The following is a 23897-nucleotide window of genomic DNA, read 5'->3' as shown; positions in this document are numbered from 1 at the left end:
CAAGATTAAACACACTATGAAGTTCATTCATAGACCCTTTGTTTCCACTAATTTGACCAAATATTCCTACTATACATAGCGGAGTCTCTCCTTATGAATGATTTAGATTATACTTTTCCACAGTGAAAGACAATATTACCTACTGACTGTCTAATAAAGCACATTTATGTCTTTTAATCAACTACAGCCACAAAGAATGCACATAATAAATATATGGATTCAGAAATTTAGTATTCAGAGTAAAATAAGCCCACATATTTATAAACACTTTTTTATTCATTTTTTGCTTCATACACAGCTACACATGTTAAATGTCAAAGAAACACTGTTACGGCACAGAATGCATCAAATTAGAAGAGCACTTCAGAAGCTATTTTAAATTGTTCTGTTTAAATTGTTTTCCTCAACGAGGAAAGCATAAGGTCAGCTTTTTTGTTTAAATTTATAAATCTAAAAAGCTGACCATTATAAAATTTGAACCAAAGTTGAGGAAAAAACCTTCAGAATGTGTTCCACTCATAATTAACACAAACCTTACAGTTGGAGTTAAACAGAAAAAGATGCAGTTACAGAGGGTAAGTTGGTCCTTGCAAAAGTTTTCACAGACAAAATAAAAAGCTCCTTCTCAATCTCTCACACTACTTCAGTTTTTGTAAAGATATGTTCTATATATACACACAACATGAAAGGAAAATCTTCTGTTTTAACAGATCATGTCTAAAAACACACATATGTCAAGAGGATCCCAACCTCTGCATGTTTCCCTCCTCCATATAAATGAAAGTTGAGGCTTGTAAAATAATAAAGGTTTAATAGCAGCTCTATTTCCAGCTGTTTCCTCGTCAAATGGACTCAAATCCTCACTTCCTCTGTATGCTTCCAAGAAGGTACAAACAGAGTGAAGTCCCAGGGAAAACAGCCGTAGCAAGAATTGGTCCTTGAGGTTTTAGTCTCATGCCAGAGAGTAGATGGTATTCATCGGAGAGTGGAGCTCTAGATTTCCACCAAAGTCCAAGTCCCTGACATCTCTCCTTGTTCCTGTATACTGGCCGATGAACGATCCGTCCTCATTGAACTGGATTTCTCCTCCTTCTCCATATTCAACCAGGCTGTCATCACTGTCTGATCTCTTCAGTATCGCCGCCACAGATGGCTGAGCTCTCTGGAGCCCTCTTTCCTCCTCTCTGGCAAAAACAATAAGGGTGTCACCACAAATTGGATCTCAGAAATATGAACTATTGTTGACTAAAAAACAGTAAAAGGTAATGTATCATACCGCCGAGGATAGGGCAAAGTTGAGACACGTGCTATCCTAAAATATGAAAACATTTAATTAAACTGTAAAATTAAAAGATGGAAATTCAGAAAGTGAAAATGTAATTTTTTTTGTTCATAAAGTTACTGTAAATAATGTCAATAGTGTCAATAAGTCAACATTTAGTCTTTTCATACCTTTCAAGGGACCTTGAGTGGTTGAGTGGAAAAAACAAAGGGTTGAGGTATTGGAAGGGAAAGTTTTAGATAGAGAAAGAAAAGTAAACAAACAAAAAAACTATTTAATCAAAGGGTTACAGAAAATAAGGTCAGATATTTGATTTGAACTGTATCTGTGCTCAGATGTGCTAAAGCATGATTAACAATCTTCTTGTTCTTAGGAATGGTTCACGTTGGAGGTTGTGTCTGGGCAGAGAACATTAGTTCACTATAAAATAATTCAAATATTCATTTCATTGTGTATTTCCATGTGTTTTTGCATTGTTGAACGTGAAAGTGTGTCAGGCCTAAAATAGGCTGAGGCTCCATTTATTGGAGTTCATAAAACTTTACTCCAATAAATGGACCACCAGTAGCCCAGAAAGGTGAGCTTGCATTACTAGTGAAGACTATTTTAAATCCCTTCTTAAAACTTATTTTTATTTGTTGGCATTTAACTGAGGCCTGATACTGTAACTTTTCTGCCTCAATATTTTATTTTTTATTTTATTCACTTATTATTACCCTTATTTTTATTTTTTCTCTTTCTTTTTCCATCAACTTATTCTATTGTGTTATCATTTTTGTACAGCACTTTGGTTTTCAACCGGTTTTTAAAAATGCTACATAAATAAATTTGACATTGACAGTGTTTTTCCTTTTCTTCCCTCCTCACTAAACTGCATAAGACAGGCCCTCATTGTCCTTGAAACATACTAAATTGTCCCTGTTATCTTTTCTGCACATGGTAAAGCTAAATCCTGTTAATGCTAAAGGTGACTGCAGTGTTTACACAACATAGCTTTTTCTTTTGTGACGTAATTAGTCATAACAGACCACCAGCACTCATAAAAAACTGAATAATAATACATTTTTACTTGGCAGTTTAGTTGGGTATTACTGGATTAGTTAGAGTTTGTTGATTGAAGTATTTCAAGTGAAAGACTGACATATTTTGTTAATAAATTCTTATATTTTTGGGAGAATTTGGCTGTTTTATTCTCTGTATGTGTCCATGGCTTGCTGTTTCAGAAAATTAGTGCTGAACTTATTCCTTTGTCTATTGGCCAACCACCCCACACCTCATTAAGCAGGTATTAAATAAACAATGACTGAGACTGAAAGGAATTTTAGCTTTTATTTCCTGATAAACGGGCGATGCCTCAACTTGAGAGTTTTGATTAAAATTGCTAACTTTGTTAATAATTGCCTTTAGTTATAAATAACCAGACCAAGCCTGTTGTTGAACAACACTGTATAATATTAACTTCACAAATGTCACTCATGCAGACCTCTGCATTAAATGATATCAAGTTGATTCTGGACGAAATGAGCCAAACTAACTTTCTATTTTGCTGTTCAGATAGTGTCATGTCAAAAATTGGGATTTTTCCAAAGAATTTAGATTTGATTAATTTAGGAACTCAACAATAATTGGTTGCAATGTGCCAATCTACACAAAAAAAAACACACAAAAAAAACTGTTTTCATTTATATACAGTATTTAAAACTCATCCTTGAACATGTTCAGTTAGGATGGACATTATTGATACAACAATGTCACAGAGCATTTTCAATTTGCAAAAGGAAAATACACAGATACAGAGCAAATCCATGCAAACAATGTTACCAGAATATAATCTGAACTGATAGATGTGTGTTACAGTGTGGCATTATTCCTCATTATCAACTAAAAACAATAATACAGCTGTTTATCTGTTAGTTTTGGATGCTTACCTGTAATCAAATGTTCCCTCCTGATCTTTATCATCCACCAGTTCCAATGAAATGTCTTTTTTGTTGCGCACTAATTCATAGAAAAAGTTTAATTTAAACAGTTGGCTAGGAAAACAGAATTGTTCTGTAAAATATCTACAATAATTTTGCTGATTAATTGAATATAGATTTATGTAAATACTGTGATGCAGCACATTATGCTGGTTTAGAGTATGTTTTTCCAGTATGCACCTCTGCATACTGGAATATTTCACAGGATTTTGCCTCATTTGTACCTGGATATTTTCCTCCTCGGCTCCTCTTGATGAAACACACTATGAGGAGGATGAGCACGATGAGAGCCACAGCACACATGATGCCAATAAACCACCCCTGAGTGGAAATGTCCACCTGGTCCTGAGCATATACTGGGACAAACAATCACACAAGAAGAAAGTCAGCATCTCCCAGCACTCCAAAGCTGTTGTGTCAAAAACCTAGAGCAATAGTAAATTACTCTCTGTGGTGTAGTGGGGAGACTCCTCCGTATGCCATTCTCCCAGCCCGATCCGAGTGTGTGCAGCCACAGAGAATCTGTAGCGAGTGTAGCGGTCGTATCGCCGAATAGAGAAGCTTGTCACATTTGGTGGGAATTCCTCCACTTTCAGCTCTTCTCTGCTTGCATTCACTGTGGAGAGGTTGGATGCTTCACAAAACTTGGACAACTCTTGATGTTGATACTGGAACATTAAACGTTTAAGTATCTCACTCTCCCACTGAGTAGTTACAAAAGTGTAACTATCAGTAGTATTTGGATTTCTATGTGCAGAAACTGCAATGGTTATAAGGGAAAGTGATCCATAACCAGCTTTTCTGGAATTACTGAGTAATTGATTTTTACGTATTTCTAAGTGCACTTGGCATCGTTTGTTAGTCTTTTGGCATACCTGTCTGGTATTTCAGGCTGTAACCAGTGATAACACCATTAGGCTCTTCTGGTAGGTCCCAGTCAACATAAATGCTGTCCAGATGTCGCTGTTGGATCCTGAAGGATTTTGGAGCAGATGGTACTGTAAAACAAGCCCAGGATTGTAAGCAACAGTTTGATGCAAAGTCTGTAGAAAAATAGCAGCAGATTACTTGCAGATGGTTTATTTTATAATAATAATAATAATTTTTTATACCTCCTTCCGGTGTGGAGAAGTGGATGTGATTACTTGGCGGTCCTTCATACTGGCTGTTTGTCACTACTATGTACATCTTGTAATTGCTATAAGGAATGAGGTCAGTGACAACGCCTGAAGGTTCTGGATCGCTGTTTGGAAACACTTTCGACCTCATGCCTCTGTTGACCCTGTGCCACCTCAGCTGGCTGCTGTCTCTCCAGTAGTAGACCTTAAAATTCAGAAGAAACACTTTTCAGTCTGCCTCACACAATCCTAATTTCCTAAAATTTCATATATTCCATGTATTTTCATATTGTGAAGCATAAATTAACGGTGTGGCAACCTTTTTTATATTAATATCGCAATGACCTATTTCAATGTACAGCAAGGATTCCATAGCTATAATTATGTTTTATCTTTTGTAACAGTCATAACAGACCCACCTTGTATTCCTTGAGCTCTCCCATAATAGATTCACGTGTCACTGGGTCCCAATGTAATGTAACCTGAGTGCTCTCGATGTCAGACACTCTCAAGTTCAGGGGGGCCGCTATCGGACCTGGGAAAAAAATGGAAATGGAATGCCAGCTTATCTTTACTGCTGATAAGAGGAAGTCTTTCAGAGTAGTTTTTTAGGTGAGAAAAAAAAATAGGAATACAAAAAGAGGTATTGTCTTTTGAGAGAATGTTGATTGCATGTGTCATGTTTGTCTTCATAAAGTGGGAGAGACAGTGGGGATATTTTGGAAATTTACCACAAACTATTTTGGTGATTTGTTAATTATTTATGGAGTGCATGTTTTCGAACGTTTCACTGAGGTTTAAATGATAAAGCAGCAAATAGACAAACTGTACCGTAAGTACAAACAGTACTTACGGTCTTCACCAGAGTAACCAGTGACCACGGGCGACTCAGGTCCAAGCCCAAAGTCATTGACTGCCTGGACTTTGATCTCGTAGGGGGTGAATGTGTCTGCGTCATAAATGTAATACTTCAGCCACTTTGTAGTTGCATTTTTCCACTCCTCTCTGGAATCTCTTCTTCTCCACCAAACCAGATACTTCAAGTGTGGTCCATTCCACTCTCGCCATGTCAGAGGCTGCAAACAAAAGAATTGTCAATGATTTATATTGTGGTGTTTTGTGTTAAGGAAGATTTATGTGGTAAACTCCCATAGGAAAGTACAGATTTATGTCAGTCCTAGTTACCTCCCAGCTGATTTCCATGTTATTTCTCCATGTACCCACCCCTTTCAGATTCTTTGGAATGACATCAGGAGCTGTACAAGAAAACACAATTATTGATTTAAAACCACATGTTCTAAGCTTGGATTTTTCCGAGCTGAAAGAGACAAGCAGACATGATTTTATCAAAAGTTATAAATCTAACTAATTTTTTCTTTTTGATCAGGAGGTTGTTCAGAATAGCGACTCTCTTGAAAGTCTGCTCATTAGCTGTTAACCTTAAATGAGTCCTAAGACACAGGAGGTCGACTCACAGCCTCAGGCGTCCTTCTACATCGCACTCTAAACTGCTTCAATCCTGAGGAGCAGCTTACTCAAAGTGTAACACAGATTTTTCCACTAGGAATATGTTTACATGGCACATTGATTTCCACAAACTTACCGAGGACAAACGGAAAAACCTAACGGGTCGTAATTAAAACTAGTTTATTCAGTATACTAATGATATGACTCATATTTGCCTGCTACTACTTTCTCAGTATTAAACCCTTCTAAATAATAACTAAGTTTTACACTTGTATGCATGATCCCTCTTTACTTACTGAATTAGAAGAAAGAGGGAGAACATTATAGTTGAGGTTAAGAAAATTTGAAACAAAATTCTATTTTTCTTCTTCTTATTATTATAACTGTATTAATAATAGAAAACTAAATGAACTGACGGAAGTTGCATACAAATGGTTTCATGGGAATTTCACTTACACAGGCTACTTTGTTTGGATCTGAGTCACTAAGAAAACTGATAGAATAAAAGTTCCAGTCCTGCTAAGCAAACTCCAGAGATTACATATTGCATTATTTTGTCAAAAGTGATTTCTTAATCTGGGATTGTTCCCCATTTAATAAACATAAAAAAAAAAATTTCTATTATTTACATGTTAGATTATGCTACTGCATGAGAAAAAGATCATTTATGACTTTAAAAATGTCAGCGTGAACTTCTCTCTATGTCCTTAAATTATATATAAAAACAATCAATCATATTTCTTGTGTTTATAAGCTAATAATTGCAAATATCACACAGTGTCACTCAGCAGGACACCCACGTGCGCCGCTGGTCTGGAAGCGCTTAGATGGCCGACTGGGACGACTCGATCCAATTTCATTGTTAGCAATAACCCTGAACTCATAGTAGGTGAAAGGTGACAGATGCAGCATGACAGAGTTGAGACTTCCTGGGTATGTTGATAGGTTTTTCCACTTTCCTGGTATCCAGTCATCATCATCATACTGCACTAAATACTCTGTCAGAAATTAAAAAAAAAAATAGTGCTTAATATTATCATGAAGAACACACATTCAAAACATTTCAAAACCAAAACATGTATTCCTGTGAGTTTATTTAGTTTAATGATTTTACCAGTAATGGGGCTGTGGTTGCTGTCTCCAGGAACCCAACTGAGTCGCACACTGCGCTCATATGGATCTGACAGTTCCAAGTCAGTCGGAGGACTTGGTCGGTCTACAACAAACAAACAAAAAACAAAACATAAAAACAGTTTTAAGACAAACAGGCAACTCATCTGCTAAAACAGATTTTTCTTCCTCTGGGTCCTACCCATCACCATTAGGTGTGCTGATGCAGACTTCTGTTCCAGGTCATTTTGGATGACACATGTGTAATTCCCTTCATCATCTCTATTTACATTAGTAATGACCAGATTTGATCCATCCATAGAGACTCTACCAAAGTAAAAAAAAAAAAAAAAAAACCTCAAATGATCACACTGAAATAAAAAGCTTACATTCTGTTGTGAGACATGAATTAAACTTGAGGAAAAGTCACAGACCTCCAACTGAGAGCAGCTTGCTTTTTGTTTTTCATCCATGCTGTTGTGATTGATGCAGCGGTGTCTGGTTTTACGCCACACTCCAGGCGCACATCACTTCCACGCAGGACTTTCATACTCTGTGGTTTGGTCACAATTATTATGGGCTCTAAAAATTATAACAAATTGTCAGACCGTTAGTAGAGCCTCCTGGTGACAAACGTTTTCTGTGTCATCTTTACCTTTGACCTCTACTCGGACTTGATTCTCATCTCTCCCTGCAATGTTGCTGATCACACACAGATAGGTACCCTGGTCTTCTATCTGGATGCGTTTGATCTCCAGAGTCCCGTTCCTATGGATCCTGAAACGATTTCCCTCAAGATTTCCTTGTCCGTATCTGGACCTGTGTCAGACAAACCATAAACCTACAGACACTGAAAGGTTGCTCCCTAATGTCACCCAAGACTTAGAAAATGTACGCTGTGGCCTTACCATCGCAGTTCAGGAACGGGAGAGCCAAAGAAGCGACAGTCTAAAAAGGCACGATGTCCCTCTATCGTCTTTATGAGCTCATTCCTGGGCCCAATAATACGAGGCGTTGCATCTGAGGGACAAAACACAAGATCATGTCAGTAAATTTGGTCACTAAAAGTACAGAAGTAACTCGGATAAAAGCCCCATTCAGATGATTGTGGGGAGAGTCACAAAGCAGATACTGCGGCTGGATTAAGTGCTTTTAGATCCACAACCTGCAGACTTGTCGGTAACAACTGTTCTTTCATAATTGTTTTTCTGTTTTTTTAAAAGGAGATTAAATATCTGCATATATTTTAACATTTTCTTAGCTTAAACAAGGCAAAGATAACTTTTCGCCCTCAAGGTTGTTTTAACAACTAATCTTTAACAACTATTCTGGCTGGGAACTTCCAGTCTGAGAACTCCCAGTTGAGTCACAAACCAAACATTTTTAATGTTGCAGTTTTGTTCCTCAAATCTAAGATTCTATTTTTAGTAAATAAACGAAGCTAAAAAATACTCAGATTGACATTGACAAAATAGATGTTTATCTCTTTAAACAGTATGTAACTACATAAAGTTGTTGATTGGTGTTGACTGTATTTATAGATAAAAGGTTACTAGAGTTGGTCAAATAAACTAACCAACCTTCAGGCTAAATGTTCACAGGACACAAATGTTTAAAAAAGTTACATTTTTAAAGCACACCTTTTGACTCAATAGTGGAAACAGCTGACTGACCTAAAATAGCCTTTAAGTTTTTAAGTAATATACACAAGATGTTGTAGAGTCCAATGTTATCTGACTATCAACATAGAAGAGCGTTAGGAAAACATCTAATGGATATTTATATTTCAATGTCTTTTGGATTGTTCATGATTGTTTGTAAAAATGATCCACAATTTATAGCTTAGTGCTAACTGAAAAATAACTGAGTATTCTCTAAGTAACAAAACTTACGTAGCACATTGACAAATGCATTGGCCAATAGGTACCCATGCTCATTGGAGGCATTGCACTGATAGACAGCAGTGTTTTCTGTGGACACACTGCGAAAGGTTATCGTTTCTCCAGACACCTGCCTGTTAGACTGTGGTGTAGACGCTGAAAGACAAATTACATGTGGATGAAGAAAAGAGTGGGCAAGAATTAACATTTAGATTCATTTTTAAAAGTTCATTCTGTGCTCCCCACCATTTGACAAACCTAATAAAGAGCAATTAAAAAACCTAATTAAAATGTATATTTTGTTGCATTAAAAAATAAAAAAAAATCTTCAAAAATCCAAGGTGCTCTCTTTAGTTCCTGCCAAAGATGTTTTCTACAAAATGTAATCATGAGATGATCATGGGAGAAGGTTGATTTGGATATGGTGACCTTTTCATGTATTTTAGATGATCATCCTGCTAAAAGAAAAACCATCTTGTATTCCGAAAGAGGCCAACAGTAACACACATGCTTCAGCATAACTGACCTCATCTGTGCAAATCATGACATTCTGGCTAAAAACCTGGAAACATTTAACAAATTGTTTACTTAAAATCATAATAGTAGAACAACAGGCTAGTTGCCTCTGCAGCAACTAGTTTTCTTCTACTTTGGATTGAGTAATTATGTTAATCTGCTGAACTCAAGATGCTGCTTTTTACTGCAGTTCTTTAAATGTGAACCTTACATATTTAATTGCCTCTCTTATCCTCTTCACAGTGAGTGGTAGCAAGCTAAACCTGAGTTCTAGCAGAGATATTTTTGTCACTTACCTGGTAAGGTAAAATGATCAGTTTCTTCGTTTTGACTTTTTATAGGTATATGTTTGAGTAAAATGAACATTGTTCTTTGTATTCTATAAACTACTGACAACATGTCTTTGAAATTCCAAGCAAAAATGTATTATTTATTTTCAGAAAATGAGAAATGGTCAAAATCACAAAAAAGATGCAGCGCTTTCAGGCCTCATATAATGCAAAGAAAACAAGTTCATATTCATTTAGAAACAACAATACTAATGTTTTAACTCAGGAAGAGTTCAGAAATCAATATTTGGTGGAATAACCAGGAGGTTTTCAATGGGGTCCAGTGCAGTGGACTCTTCATTTTTACCAGAGCTGCATGTGTGTCTAGACAAGTTTAGGTAACTATTTTCTTGCTGCCCTTTTCCTATCTGGTAAGGTCAACATTTTATGTCTTTCGTTCATCTCTTCTTGTCTTTTCCATTTGTATGAATAGCTAAGAGAAATGGGACTTTGTGCTACATCATATTAATACTCTAGGGTAACAGTAAGAAATAAATTCCTCATTAAAAGTTCCTAGACAAAGTTGGATTGCTCTAAAGCATATATTTTTTTGAGATTGCTGATTACTACACTAGATAATGAATGTATCTAAAACTACTTTACAAATCTCTACCAGGTTGACAATAGATTTGGAGGATGCTAAACACATCCTAAAACAAAAACCTACTCTCAATTGGTTCCCCGTTTATGGACCAGCTTATTGTCGGTCGAGGGGCCCCATCAGAGCGGCACACCAGCTGTCCGTTTTCCTCAGGAGCCAAGATCAAATTTGTAGGCCTTTCCAACCAGAATGGAGCCGCTGTTCAACACAGAGCACATTAGCTTGTGCAAAAATGTGCTCCAAATAAAAACAGTTTGTTTTTGAAAGTCTCACCTCTGACCCTGACTGTTATTGTGTGCTCAATATACCCGATCCTGTTGGTAGCCGCACACATGTACTCTCCAGCATCTTCAAAAGACGCCTTTGGAATTTGAATCATTTTGTTGAAGTTTTTCACTTTCATACGTGATGTCACTGGCAGGTCCTCGCCGTCCTTAGTCCAGGTGATGCGAGGAGTCGGCCTTAATGATGGATTAAAAAAATACTATTTTGTAACAGCAAAGAGGAGAAGATTTGCACAAAACGTTTTCTATGTTTGTTTTTCTGAAATTCAACAAAAGTTACAAAGGTCTTGAGTTTGTGAACTTGAGCTTACATCCCTCCAGCTATGCACTCGAGAAGCAGCTCTTCCCCTTGAAGCACAAGAATGGAGCTGGATGAGCCTTTGGGAGACAGCCAGGTGGGGGCGGCCTCGGCCACTGTTCGAGCTGCCGTGGAAACCATTCAGAAGACATCAGCCGCACACACATACACACAGTAAAGGTCCAATCTTTTCATTAAGCAGCACAAAAAGAGAGCAATGCTCGTGTTTTTAGGATGCAAGCTAACATTCAATTAGACCAACCGATAACATTGTGTGTTATAATGAGCAGAACAGGAATTCAAAGGCAAAAGTCACATCTGCACACCAGCTTGCAGAGATTCCCATGAGAATTTAAAACGAGTGTTAAGTGACTCACTTGTAAGCACCTTCACAACCACAGGCATCTTTTGCTGAATCATATTCTTATAAGGAAATCGAGCGCTACAGCAGTAATCAGTGGTGGAGTCATTAACCAGCACATTAGAGAAATACAAATCTCCATTGACCCCCATGGAAACTCTGCGATCCTGCCGCACAGCCTGCATGGTGGGAAAAGCTGTCTGAACAGGCCAGTTGAAAGGTCTTGCATACGAACCTAAACAAAATAATTAGAAATCCATTATATAAAATATTGTTCCGAAATAAAATTCTAATCATACGTATCAGCACTAATGCCCAGAGAACATATGTGAACGTATGCATTTTTAGGCATTTAAGAGTGTGATAAGTGTGATTAGCACTGTTGGAGTATATTTCAAACCAAAGTTCACTACTGTGTGTTGGACACTTACAGCTGGACATCCAGTAGGTTTCAGGTTTAGGGGGGCCTGGTGGAGCGTCGCAGGGCAGGACCAGAGGAAGGCCAGCGCTGATTATAACAGGCTCCAGAATCTCCCGTGGCCACACAGGAGGTCCTGCACAATCACAAAGGAATGCATATCTCATCTGAGCAGCAGACTCACCAAACCCTTTTGCCTCCATGTAAGCAAACAATTTAAAAGTATAATACACTGTTATACACCACACAGGTGAGAATACAGATTCACATGTTCGATTCATTATTTATGAACACAAACAGCAGCAGAGTTCTCACTGGTCACTGACATTTCCTTTAACTAGATAGCACAGTTCTTTTTTAGTTTTGTATTTTGACTTACTGTACAGCCGTAGTCTGATCTTGTGTGTGTATGCGGACCCATACAGATTGGAGGCAATGCACTGATACTCTGCTTCGTACTGTTCAGGATTGTGTTTGGCATAGATGTCTAGAGTCCCTGAGCGCCTGCGCATTGACACCTGGGAGTCACGGGCCACATTGAAGTACTTCCCGTTACGCCTCCATGAGAAACTTCATATTTAAGGAGAAGACAGGGGGAAAAAATCAATGAAGTGACTGCTGATGAGGCTGTTATCTGCTCTTTAGCTGGAAATCTCACATAGGATGAGGGTTGCCTTTGGCTTCACACTCCATGACCATTGTTTCTTTGGGATCCACAATGTGCTCCTGTAACGACTGCTTTATGATGGTTGGAGGTTGTCTGGCTGGAAGGATGAGAGATAAATCAGGCATTTCTACAAAAATATACAATGCCTAACAGAAGTATTTAAACATTTGTCTCACTTTTTCACATAAAAATCACAAACGTCAGTGTGTTTCATCTGAATATTATGTGATAAACAAACAAAGGGAAGTGCATGCATATTGTTCAGGATTGTGGAAGAACAGGTAATTCCCTAATTTTTAAACATTTTTAAGAAATTAATCTGAAAAGTGGGGTATGCATTGGTTATAAGCCTTCTTTATTCTGATATCACTAGCTAAGTTCCAGTGCAAATAATTGTCTTCTGAAATTGCCTAATTAGCAGACAGAGTCTCTTAAGTATTGACTTCACAACTGTGCATCTCTTTGCATTGATCTGTCACATAAAATCCCAATGTAATACATTCACTTGTGTGGCTCTTGTGTGAAAAAGAGTCATGAACACCTGAAAAATGTGCAAACACGTTTACAGCCAGCAAACAAGACAAAAAGAAAAGAAAAAACATACAACTGAGTTTACTGACTCACTTTCAAGAGGCACGTCCAAAGCCCAAACACTCTGCCACAGAAACAGCAGCAGCCCTGGTCCAACCAGTGTCCTCATCCTTACAGTTCATTTAGTCCAGTAAGAGTTTAAGGCCTCCAGTTCAAATGTTCTCAATCTGATTAAAGAAAAAACATGTGAATTAATCATTCTGTTAAAAAAGGATCTAACAAAGCTTTTACAGATGAATAATCTCCAGATCATCAACAGAAATATTCAGACACTTTAAATTGTATGAGGTAGCAAATATATGAGAACATAATTTTTTTTTTACAAGGACACTAAGAATAAAACATTTCACTTATTTTATAAAGTAGTAACATTGCTACAATCAAAATTATATTTAAATATACCTTTTGGGGAGTTTTAGTGATGAGTGTTGTGAAAGTTTTGCCGTTGCTGTTAATTCTGTATCTATAACTGTTAATTCATAGGACAGAAAATAGAAATATAATTATTTAATTATTTTGGATTTCAGTAAATTGCTCCAGTAACAATTTCAGTTAAGGTAAAATTATGTACATATGAAATAAATAAATGTTTAAATAAATAAATTATAAAGCAATGCAAAAAACTAGCTGACAATATAACAAACAAAAACAGATAATGACAAAAGTAAAATTACAAGAAATTTCCAGTTTTCTCTTTACAGAGTCAGTGAAGGTCAGTTAGATATTTTCCCACTGTATAGGTTGTTGAATATATGGTGGATATAAAGTAAAACCTAACAAACACGTGTCATAATTATATCAAGGAACCTTATTCAAATATTGTTCTGGCTGAACAGATATAATAAAGAATTTAATGTCTTGGCCTTTACTTGACATTAAATTTTAGACTGCAGTCTGATTCAGAGGTGCCTGAAATGCACAAAGCCTGAAAAAAAATCAGAAAAGAATATCTTCCAGGATTAAAGCATTGAAAGGATTTAATTAGAAGTCTCTTCAAATGCATTTTTCTATAAATATGTAATGAATTATACATCGTCTTAGTTTGTCAAGAACAAAAGTTATTCAAACCTACCTTACTCCTGTAAACTTAAATTACTGATCTCTCCTCCCCATCACCATGGCCTTCTCCACGCATAAATAATTCAATTACTTTTTCCCAGGAAATTATTCTTCTTTTGCACTACAGCAATTAATGCCCGAGTCCTTCAAATATCAGGTCAAGAACCCTGGAACGAGCAGAAACACATCAGTAATTGAGTTTCTGTCCGTCACTGCCACTTACACTCTTCCCACCCATCTCATGAATAATGAATGACTCCATTCAACTCCTACACTTCACCCACTCTACCGTTCAGGTCAAGCTCTCGAAAGTTCCTAACATCTTCATTAAGTACAGACACAGTTTTATATAAACTTTCAGCAAATAAATGTGCAAATGCAGCCTAGGAATTTCTACTTTTCTTCTGAATGTTTACTTTTTTCAAACAGAAACAGAACTTTAGGCAAAATGAAAGCACAAAGCAACCTCGGCTCGGCACTGTTTGCATTCTTGGTGGTTCTGACAACGTCAAAATGTGGGCTAAAGCAAGGCGCTGCACATTATGAATGAATTGTTTGTTTCTGTCACATGAATTTTACATTGCCAAGTCACATGATGTCCTGAGGGCAGCAAAGTTTTTCCAAAGTTATAAAATTTACTTCAGATTTATATTTGAGTTGTTTGGACACTATTACAACCAGTGATTTGTCTTTAGAAATAATTTCCAAAGGTATTTAAATATGGAAGTTAAAAAAGGGGGTTGCTAACCTATGTTTGGTATGTTTTATTTTCTAGAAAGAATGGCAGATTGTCCACAGTATCCTGACCTGTGTGGGATACCAGAAATAACAGAGTGGTTAAAAGACCAAGAGTTACTGGCCTGAACAAAAGCAAGGCAGAGAGTGAGAGTATAATCAGAATCAACAATAATTAAATAATTACAAGGACAGATCTATTTATGACTCTGCAGTTGGTGATATCTGTGGCCTAGTCCACATAAATATCCAAAACACAACACCAGCCACCTCACATTGAACAGAAAAGGAGAAAGAGCTGTGATGAGCTGCTTGGCTCTCAGAATGAGCTTTTCTGCCCATACATTGGACTGTGGCAGGTCTGTAAGTGAGCAGCGATCAGTGCCATGCACCAGATTGCACAGTGAAGAGGCGCAGGGGCGCGTGGGACCGGCTCAGTGACGACAATAAGGGTCTCTATGCCCGTGGGTCTCCTCTGGCACGAGTGCCCAGGGCTCCTGTGAGAGCAGATGGCATGTGTGAGGGGGTGTTAAACCAAACAGGCTCCCCGTTCAGCCTCAAAGCCGCTATCACTGACACTTTGACGTCACTGCATCAGGACGAGCGCATGAAGATGGAGAAAAAAACACTGCTGAGCAAGACGCTGCAAAATTACATCATCACTACTGTGCATTAAGGACATGACGGTCTCACAATCAGCAGAGGCAAAAACCTATCTTAAAGCTATTTTTTAAAAAAGAACAAAATATCAATATTTGTTATAATTTGACTATTAGTAGCTAACATGATGAAGAACTTTATTCTTTATTTCATTATGGCGTTTTGGGCTTCTGGTTTAGTATTTTAATTGGTTTGAGGTAACGGGAAATTGCATCATGTTGATTTTGATGACCCTTTTTTTCCAAATGTCAGTTGGACAGATGGCCTCATATGTTGATCTTAAAAGTTTATGGACTACTCATTATATGCAAGATGCCAAGGTCCTATGATTGTAAAAAAAAAAAAAAAAGTCCAAATCATCTCCCTCCCAAGCCTGACATAATGGAACATGATTCAATTATCGTCTGGATTACAACTTTCCATTGGTCCTCTATATTTTGCAACTGTAATAAAATGAATTTTTTTTGCCTGTTTCTTGTGTTATTATGTAACACACTTTGAACTTCCTCTTATGCTGGTCTTATGTCTTAGGAAAGCAGATTTTTTCCCCCCATGATTGTCAGGAAAGTGGTATAATGAAATATATTTTTATTGTGCTTCTTGAAATAACTTTCTTCACTTTTACTTAATATCTCCAGATTATTTGGATGATTAATAGAAATGTAAAACAGAAACACTTAACTATCTCCCCTGCTGTCTTGAGGTACTTCATATCAAAAGGATTAAAAGCATTGTTTTAAAAACAGCATAAAGGGAGTAAAAATATACTCCCCTTGTTTTTTCCTAATATAATTAATACACCATTTTATCAAATACTGAATACAAACTTAATGAAAGTACATCATTTAAACCTAGCAAAAATATTAAACTTGGTTTGGGTTACATTTATTCAGTTCATTAACACTTCAGTAGTTTTTAAGTACCTTAAAAGTAAAAATATTACAGAATTTTCTTTTTATGAGGTATTTGTTTTCTAAGATTGTAAAAGACTTTTCATTAAAGCCTTGCTAGCACATTATTTGTAGTTACAGTGCCGAGTTCACAATCATAAAAAAATCTGCCGATGTCCAGCCCCATTTCTCAGTTTAGAGTGTGACATCATTTTAATGGTGTCCTTAATGGCTGCTGAGAGAGGCATTATTATTATAGTACACACCATGCAACTTTATATTGTCATATGTTTCAATACTCTACATCTTGTATGGAGAAATACAAATAATTTGCTAAACAAATTGCAGTTAGTCAATATTGGGAGGTCATACCTTAATTTTGTTTGGTCTCTGTTTACGCTTTCTGCCTTGAAGCACGATGTCTACTTCTTCTTATCTTCACACACTGTCATCTTGCAGAATCTCCAAACTGAGTTTCATCACTCCTTCTTTTTACTCCATCTTCTCAAAGCAGGTGACAAGCAGAGAGAAAACAGAAGCTACTATAAACTGTTTGGATAGCTGCTACTGGCCCTGGTCACGCCTGGCAAACATGGCCTGAGAGGCTGTGATAATAAATCCATTGTGAAATCCACACATGACTATTACGTCATCTTCATTGTGTTGGCAACATGAAGCTAAACAGAGCTGCCATGTCATGTACTAGATGGTAATTTAGGCTTTTTAAAATTTAGCAGTCATCCCATGCAGTGTTTATCGGAATCATCTAAAGTTCTCCTTAAAGTTAACCAGATTTGCGTTTCTCTTATGTGTACGTTCTGTGAGTTTGCTGGGCTGTTATGGACCTTGTAGCTTCACCCTGGCTGTCACGAGCGCACTCTCACCCACAAAGCGTTTCTGTTTGAAACAAAGTCAGATTGTTGTGGACAGGGGGAGCACAGCTTCCAGACACATGTGGTTGATTTAACCCTTCATATTCATGGGTCAGTAAAACCCTTGCAGTTTTGGACACATACAGTATGCAGAAGCTAATGAGGAATTGCAAGTTATCCATTGTTATTCATTATCTAATAAATTAATTCTTACATGAATTTGTCACATAAGTTATTGAACGAAGTTTACAGATAAACACAACATAAGAAAGGTACAAGAACCATATTACGAAGCCGGATATCGGCTGGCCCCGGTCTCTGCCTTCACCTCAGAGTCCCTCCTTGAAGATGGGGAGGCGACAGGCAGGAGTATTCTGGGTACTTTTTTGAGCCGTGTCATCTGGAAAGAGAAGATGGACTGCTACAGATTGAGGGTCACGATTCCCTCAAGCTGAATGACGATGATTATAAAAATAAAGACACGGGGGTTTTAAATCAATACTTTTTGTGAAATAAATGAAAATCACTTCTAAATTGATCATTGATATGAATTTATATATATAAAAAATGTTAACAAAGACAGCTCTAAAATAATTCTGAACATATTACAGTGTAAACTGGACTATCGTAAATGTAGTTCACATTACATAAAATTAACTGTTAAATGAAATCCTTTCTGATGAGAGTTGCTTATTTTGTCTTATGTCATCTTATTGTAATATTGTTTAGCACATTTGTTTGAAACCAATAAAGAAAACACATAAAGAGAGCAAACAAATGCAATAACACAAGAGAAGGTGTTACCTTATTTGTTTCTTTGATAGTTCGTCTAAACTGAGCACAACTCAAGAAGTTCTGTGAAATAAATTTCTTGACATTGTACAAACAAGTGTCAAAAACATAAAATCTGTTGTATTTATTCTTTTTATTTATTCCATACATTCTTTTGCTATTTTTCTGTAGCATTTGTAAATGTGCTTCACAGCAATGCACAAACTGACATGTAGAAAAGCTGCAGCTCACCAAATCATATCAGCGTCTTCTTTATTTCCCAAGTCCTCTGACTAATCCAGTCCTTGGCTTGGTTCATAGATGAGCGCTGTGTGCTTAGAACTAAACACAGCTTAGCTACTTTGGACCGATTTATGTTCAGGTAGTCCTGGGTATCCGTCACAAGCTTATCCAGTGTCTCAGGATGATTCTCATCCAAGGACACGTCAGCATTCATCATGGGGTTGAAGCGGAAGTAGACATCTGGGGGCAGCAAATCGCCCAAGAGGGTGTGGACCCCTTCAGTGTCGGTGGCGCTGAAGATCAGGTTATTGATATTGGCTCGAAGGCTCGTGAAGGTGGAAGGGCTCCTCTTGACATCGTCATAGCGTCCAGTGCCAAGGGACAGCACGCACTGAAAGGGTGTGTTGGGCCACATCAACCGGCTCTCGTGGACCGCCAAGGTGCAGGGATTGTTCATGATGATTCCTCCGTCCTGCAGCGACAGAGCACAGATTCAGATTTAATTCCACACACATGCTGTACAGTTTACAAGAGCCAAAGGAAGTCAATCCAACATTCTAGCTCAGATATCACCTAACTCACTGTTGCATAGATATTACATGTCAATATGTTTATCACTCATTGCTATAGCAATGACAAACTACAAAAAAAGAAACTGCTCAGCAATTCCTCACTACATTTTATGCGGCTTAAAATCCATTAAACCTCCGACTTCAGAGTTTGTGCACAACAAATTCTGCTCTTAGATCAGTGCTAATAGTAGCAGTCCCGCCGACTGTTTTCTGGGAAGATTTAGCAATGTATGTGGATCAAAACTGTGACATTTCTGTGGTCTTTTGCGACTCTTGGCAGCAGTTTTCTCATACTCTGTATGGCTCTCAATAGTCTTAAACCCTGTAGTGCCAAACATTTTTGCACAGCCTATATGTAGAATCATACATGTTAACAACAGAAGTGAAGACGAACATCATCCAGCCAACCGATGATAAAGTTGCACTTAACCATAATAGATGCAACAAAGCTGGTTAGCTCGCTAAAAAGCAAAAATATATCAGCAGCTAGTTATCGGTAGCCTCAATCGCATAGAGTCACAGAATGCAATGAAGATGTCTGCATGTGTCCCAAACTTTTTCCTGACATAAAGTTCCAGGAAAACAAAAACAAAAACAAAAAAACACACAGAAAGAGTAGTTTTACTCTTGGTCTATTTATAGTCCTAAATAAATAGTCCTGCCAAGACAAAATTTGATACCTGTGATTGATATAAAAAAAGATCAAATTATTGTTTTTTAATTAATTTAATTTTGGATGCATGAATTTAAGATGATTTTAAGGATGCATGGTTATGGGACATGTTTGTGATTAGGTGATGAATATTTTACATTAATAGTTTTATTGCAGACAACTTTATAACCTGGTGGATGTCATTCTGCAAAAGAAACTCCTGGAAGTATCCAGGTGCGGCTGATGATGCACGCACTGCCTCCCACATCTTGTGGCTTGACCCTCCTGAAAAGCGGCTAGGGCAGCCTGGTTTGTGGCTGTAGTTGCGAAACACAAAGGCCTTAGGGCCTGTGCCCCAGTTCACAACTGCACTGATAGCTGCAACCTGAAACATAGGAACAAATCCTTCGTTGCAAAGCTTAATGTGGACCAGCTTTAACCTAAATATCACACCTCATCAATTTTGAAAGAAGATATTGTCTTTACCTTTGGAGTGCACTTGTTTCTGGATGTTTTAATAAGCAGCTCAGAACCCAGCGTCTCCCTTGTTCAAGTGAAATAGGTAACATGTGGGGAGTATAACTTATATCTCATTGTAAATGTTCATTAAGTTTCATTCTAATGCATATAAATAGATTTTTTCAGAGTACGTACTGTAGTATTTTCTCCCAGGTTGCGGTATCATAGTAGGAATGACTCCATCCCATGTTCACGGTGCCAACTAGCGGGTTTTGCTTGAAAACCTCGGTTCCAATTTGACGGTACATTTCAGTACACTCCTCCAGAGAAACACGGGCCAGCCCCAACATGAAAGCTAAGATGGCTCCTTTTAGCATAAAGAAGCAATGACTTTAAAGTGACACAGATATAGATTAAAACAGAAATATCTTGACATGTCAGACTTAGCTTGTTTTCTTTCTTGTTTTTTAGTTTTTACCTGTGCTCACTCCACAGATATAGTCAAACAGCTGGTAAATCTTTCTGCCGGTCTCGTCTTCTAGTATCTTTAGTAACTGGAGAGGTACAACACCTCTGGGAAATGAAAGAACATTAGTATTTACAGTTTTCCAATTTTTATTTGCGAAAACCCCTAAAAACCAAACAAAAACTGAAAATCATGTATCCTTCTCCTTAAACTTTCTATCATGTTTTGAACTATTACATAAAATCCCAAAACATTGACGTTCGTTTTTGTAAAGTGTAGAAATACTTCTAAAAACAATGTAGTCATATAAAAAAAGTCATTTTTCATGGTTCAAAAGTGATTTTAAAATAGAAAAAAATGACTGGAATAATTGTTATACAAAGTTTGAATTTTGCAAATGTATCTAGAATTGGATTGTTGTAATCAGCATTATGCATTAGAAGAACATGTCTAATTTGTAACAAATGTCTCTCAGTACAATCTTGACTGAGATACATGTTTGATTAAATTATAAAACTAAAGAGTTTGACAAAAATTAATTTTGTGGACATATGTGTTTTATGATATACAGAAAACAAACTGATAAAGAAAAGCTCTTGTAGGCGGAGTGAAGCATCTGAATAATTTATGGAAAGACCTTTGTCACATACTTACTCAGAATGAGGGATTGCTAAATTAAGCTTTAAATCAATTGACCGGCTCCCTTAAAAGGTCATATTTTCTAACAATTAGCATTTAATACCTTCTGAGTTTGACTATAATGCATTAAAGTCTTAATCTAACTATATGACTATATTTTAGTAGAATGGATTGGATCTATTTGTATGGAATTTTGATTGACTTGGATTCTACATAATTAGACATTAATTATTTGTGCTTGTGTTGTAAAGTTCATTTAAATTACAGCAAATGTGAACTGACACTAAATAAGGACTTAATCAGATTGAAATATATGCTGAAGATGCTGGTTCTAGCATTGATGTTCACTGATTCCTATTTTTGTCCTTAGTATTTCCTCAGTATTCATTTAAAATTGACTTTTTCTGCTACATGTCTGTCTTGGATAATATGACACATAATTTTATTTTGATTTACTCCAAGATTAAGTGAAAACAGCTGATCTATAATACTATACGAACAGGTACCACCATATTGCAGAATTTAGTTAAAGAAAGCAATTACTGTAGTTAATTTACTTTGTGCACCATAACTTATTAACAGTAAAGTTTCCAATATTTACTAACCTAGTACCTCCACCATCAATGGAGAGAACTCTGATGCCACGACCTTTGACTGGATCCACATAACCAATCAGAGCAAAGGCTTCTCTTATAGCGGCCTGCAGTCCTTGATGGTGTTTGTAAGTTCGCCGTAGTCTCAACAGGTTGACTATAGATGTCCCCTGGGAAACAAAAAGCATCTTGGATTTTTATATATATTTTAAGCTTTTTAAACATTTGTAACCCTTTCTTTGACACAAATGTTCACAAGACCTGCCAGATAAAAGACTTGCATGCTGGGAAGCGGATAAGGTGTTCATTGAGTACTTCTATGCAGGCAGTCATAGCGTCTGGAGTTGAGGCTTGTCCTAGTCTCAATATTAACCTAAGCGTGGTCTCCTCTGCATGTCTGCGGGTCAAGACACACTGAAAATACACAACGTTTGCAGAGCTTTAAAAGTCTGAGAAACTCATATGAGGCAAAAGACCATATAAAATCTTAATACCTCTTGAAAGTTTTAAAACATTAGCATGTAAAAAACACAAACTTCAATGTGTGTTAAAGGGGATTAATGTGATACACCAACACAGGTTGGAGATAGTGAAGCTATATGAAAATATGTGAACTGATTGTATTTTACAAATTAAAAATCTGAAAATAATAGTGTGCAAAACCACATATTGATGCTATTTAGGCTAGAAGTGAGTGTTTTTCTTTTCTTTTTTTTTACCAGTACATCAAGAGACTGAATTTCTTTTGCCCATTCTGTAATGAAAGTGAACTGCTGGTCCCATCTAATGAGAGGACGTTATCATACATACTCCTGGATGATAGATTGAGAGATTATATATATTCAAAGCTTGCAGTATTGTTTTATAACCTAATCCTGCTTTAGATTTCTCCACAAATTTATCTCCAACCATCTCTGATGTGTTTGTTTGTCGTTATGATGCTGTTTGTAATATTCTTCAACAAACCTCTGAGCCATTCACAGTACAGATAAAAGTAAAATATAATTAAATTAACTAGTGAGATGTCTTCTGAGTTATATTATTGCCCTGAACCTTTTTTAGGGCATCAGATTAAAACTATCCTTATCCTTCTTCAAAATAATTAAAGTTGGTCTATTACACAAAACTCTATCTATTTTATTAGGGTTACTGGTTGTAATGTGACAAAATGTGAACAAGTTCAGCAGGTATGAACGCTATTAAATGTGTCAGATCAACTCACCCTATTATTTATTGTGATCTCTTGTAAAGCCACAGCAGGAGTGACTTCAGTCTCCTGAAACATTGACCTCAGGAAACGTGAAGCAGCAGCAGTGGGACGGCGAAAGACGTCCATCAAAGATGTTTTCTGTAAGGATGCCAGGTCTATCTTTGTATTAGGGTCCTTCTGTTCACTTTGTGATCTAAAATACTGATTGATATGAGTTGATGTCTGAGAATAACTGTCTTCCAAGCTCGCAGCTTTTGAGGTAGGTTTTGTTGAGACAGGAAGTTCTTTGTCACTGTGAGCTTCATCTACATCATCGCTGGCGCCAAAGTATTTATTGATGTGTTCCGCAGTGTGAGGGAATAATTCCTCAGAGGTGTTGGAGTCATTTTTGTGTTCCATTGTTGTCTGTTGTATATGTTGTTTAACTTGAGGCTTTTCACCAGAGTCTGGGATTTTTTTCTTCTTCTTCACCCTCCGGGACATAGATGATAGGTCTTTCTTTTTACCTGTCTCATCCGAAGAGAACACTGAGTTGACATGTTTGGCAACATAATCGAAGGTCTCCCCAAATACTGTAGCCAAAGAGCTGATGTGAAATAAATCCAGTTCAGACTTGTCATCGCTGGAGGCAACAGTCTCTGGCTCTTTCTGTTTCTCTTTGGATTTCGAAGACTGTGCTGGGCTGCTACCTCCTGGTTTTTTTTGAGTTGCAGCTGACCACTGACTAAACCTGCGCTTTTGTGACTGGTACTGATATTCAGGAACTGTTGCAACAAAACTGCCATTTTCAGCAAACCCAACAACATGTCTCCTCTTAAGGTAAATGTTAAAGTGTCTGGACAGTGGGTGACTTTTCAGTACGGGTGCATTAAAAATCCCAACTGGAGCTTTGGTTTTAAATGCCTCCTTATTAGTAAATGAATAAAAACACAGATAACGGAGATTAAAGAAGATTGAAGCATAACTTGTAAAGAGCTTTGCACTGCTATTAAATGTATAAAGCCTGAATGAGTTTGGACAAAGTGCCAGTCTAAAAAGGGATTGGTCTCTTTTGAGACAGATCATTGTGTACATATTCCTGCATGATATTAAAGTCCTCTTAGCGACACCTGAGCATAAGACAGGGCAAAATGGTTGACCCATTCTTGACTCAATGTGGTATGCAGCTCCCAGAC

The 23897-nt window shown here is 37.1% G+C and overlaps 2 protein-coding genes across 8 annotated transcripts; both read right to left on the bottom strand.

Moving 5' to 3' along the window:
- Positions 1-255: 255 nt before the first annotated feature.
- Positions 256-17091, bottom strand: nfascb (neurofascin homolog (chicken) b). 7 transcript variants are annotated; one of them, XM_032582675.1, is made up of 29 exons: positions 16618-17064; positions 13974-14127; positions 13304-13370; positions 12935-13068; positions 12302-12407; positions 12023-12213; positions 11657-11779; positions 11242-11460; positions 10878-10989; positions 10556-10743; positions 10349-10480; positions 8849-8992; positions 7865-7976; positions 7612-7775; positions 7391-7538; positions 7159-7283; positions 6961-7062; positions 6647-6844; positions 5565-5635; positions 5233-5455; positions 4799-4914; positions 4374-4584; positions 4137-4259; positions 3707-3877; positions 3486-3617; positions 3211-3280; positions 1453-1464; positions 1277-1312; positions 256-1184 (listed from the first exon to the last, which is right to left on the bottom strand). In XM_032582675.1, the coding sequence occupies exons 4-29, from the start codon at positions 13008-13010 to the stop codon at positions 953-955; spliced, it is 3537 nt and encodes a 1178-aa protein (XP_032438566.1). In that variant the 5' UTR covers positions 13011-13068; positions 13304-13370; positions 13974-14127; positions 16618-17064; the 3' UTR covers positions 256-952. The 7 variants fall into 7 exon arrangements, with proteins under 7 accessions (XP_032438566.1, XP_032438486.1, XP_032438409.1 ...); XM_032582595.1 differs by lacking the exon at positions 13304-13370 and adding an exon at positions 14709-14767 and having other exon boundaries at positions 16618-16867; XM_032582518.1 differs by lacking the exon at positions 13304-13370 and having other exon boundaries at positions 16618-16867.
- A 936-nt stretch (positions 17092-18027) lies between these two features.
- On the bottom strand, positions 18028-23897 carry LOC116732922 (calcium-independent phospholipase A2-gamma-like). Its single transcript, XM_032583563.1, has 8 exons — positions 22735-23897; positions 21774-21926; positions 21525-21682; positions 20293-20387; positions 20010-20181; positions 19842-19899; positions 19546-19740; positions 18028-18603 (listed from the first exon to the last, which is right to left on the bottom strand). The coding sequence occupies exons 1-8, from the start codon at positions 23863-23865 to the stop codon at positions 18145-18147; spliced, it is 2421 nt and encodes an 806-aa protein (XP_032439454.1). The 5' UTR covers positions 23866-23897; the 3' UTR covers positions 18028-18144.

This window comes from Xiphophorus hellerii, chromosome 1 (genome assembly GCF_003331165.1).
Source record: "Xiphophorus hellerii strain 12219 chromosome 1, Xiphophorus_hellerii-4.1, whole genome shotgun sequence".
Taxonomy (NCBI): Eukaryota; Metazoa; Chordata; class Actinopteri; order Cyprinodontiformes; family Poeciliidae; genus Xiphophorus; species Xiphophorus hellerii.
Note: the sequence above shows the minus strand (reverse complement) of the source record. Positions and strands in the feature narration are given on the sequence as shown.

Bases quoted from the DNA above. Each gene is read 5' to 3' on its own strand.
- nfascb (XM_032582675.1), bottom strand. From the start codon at position 13,010: ATGAGGACACTGGTTGGACCAGGGCTGCTGCTGTTTCTGTGGCAGAGT. The intron at 7,977-8,848 runs GTAAGTTTTGTT...TTTGTCCCTCAG, and splicing joins TGCATTTGTCAATGTGCTAC to ATGCAACGCCTCGTATTATT. The intron at 3,618-3,706 runs GTAATTTACTAT...TGTTTGTCCCAG, and splicing joins TCCCCACTACACCACAGAGA to TATATGCTCAGGACCAGGTG.
- LOC116732922 (XM_032583563.1), bottom strand. From the start codon at position 23,865: ATGGGTCAACCATTTTGCCCTGTCTTATGCTCAGGTGTCGCTAAGAGG. The intron at 21,683-21,773 runs GTCTTGTGAACA...TTTGTTTCCCAG, and splicing joins GCAAGTCTTTTATCTGGCAG to GGGACATCTATAGTCAACCT. The intron at 20,182-20,292 runs GTAAAAACTAAA...TTATGCTAAAAG, and splicing joins TATCTGTGGAGTGAGCACAG to GAGCCATCTTAGCTTTCATG.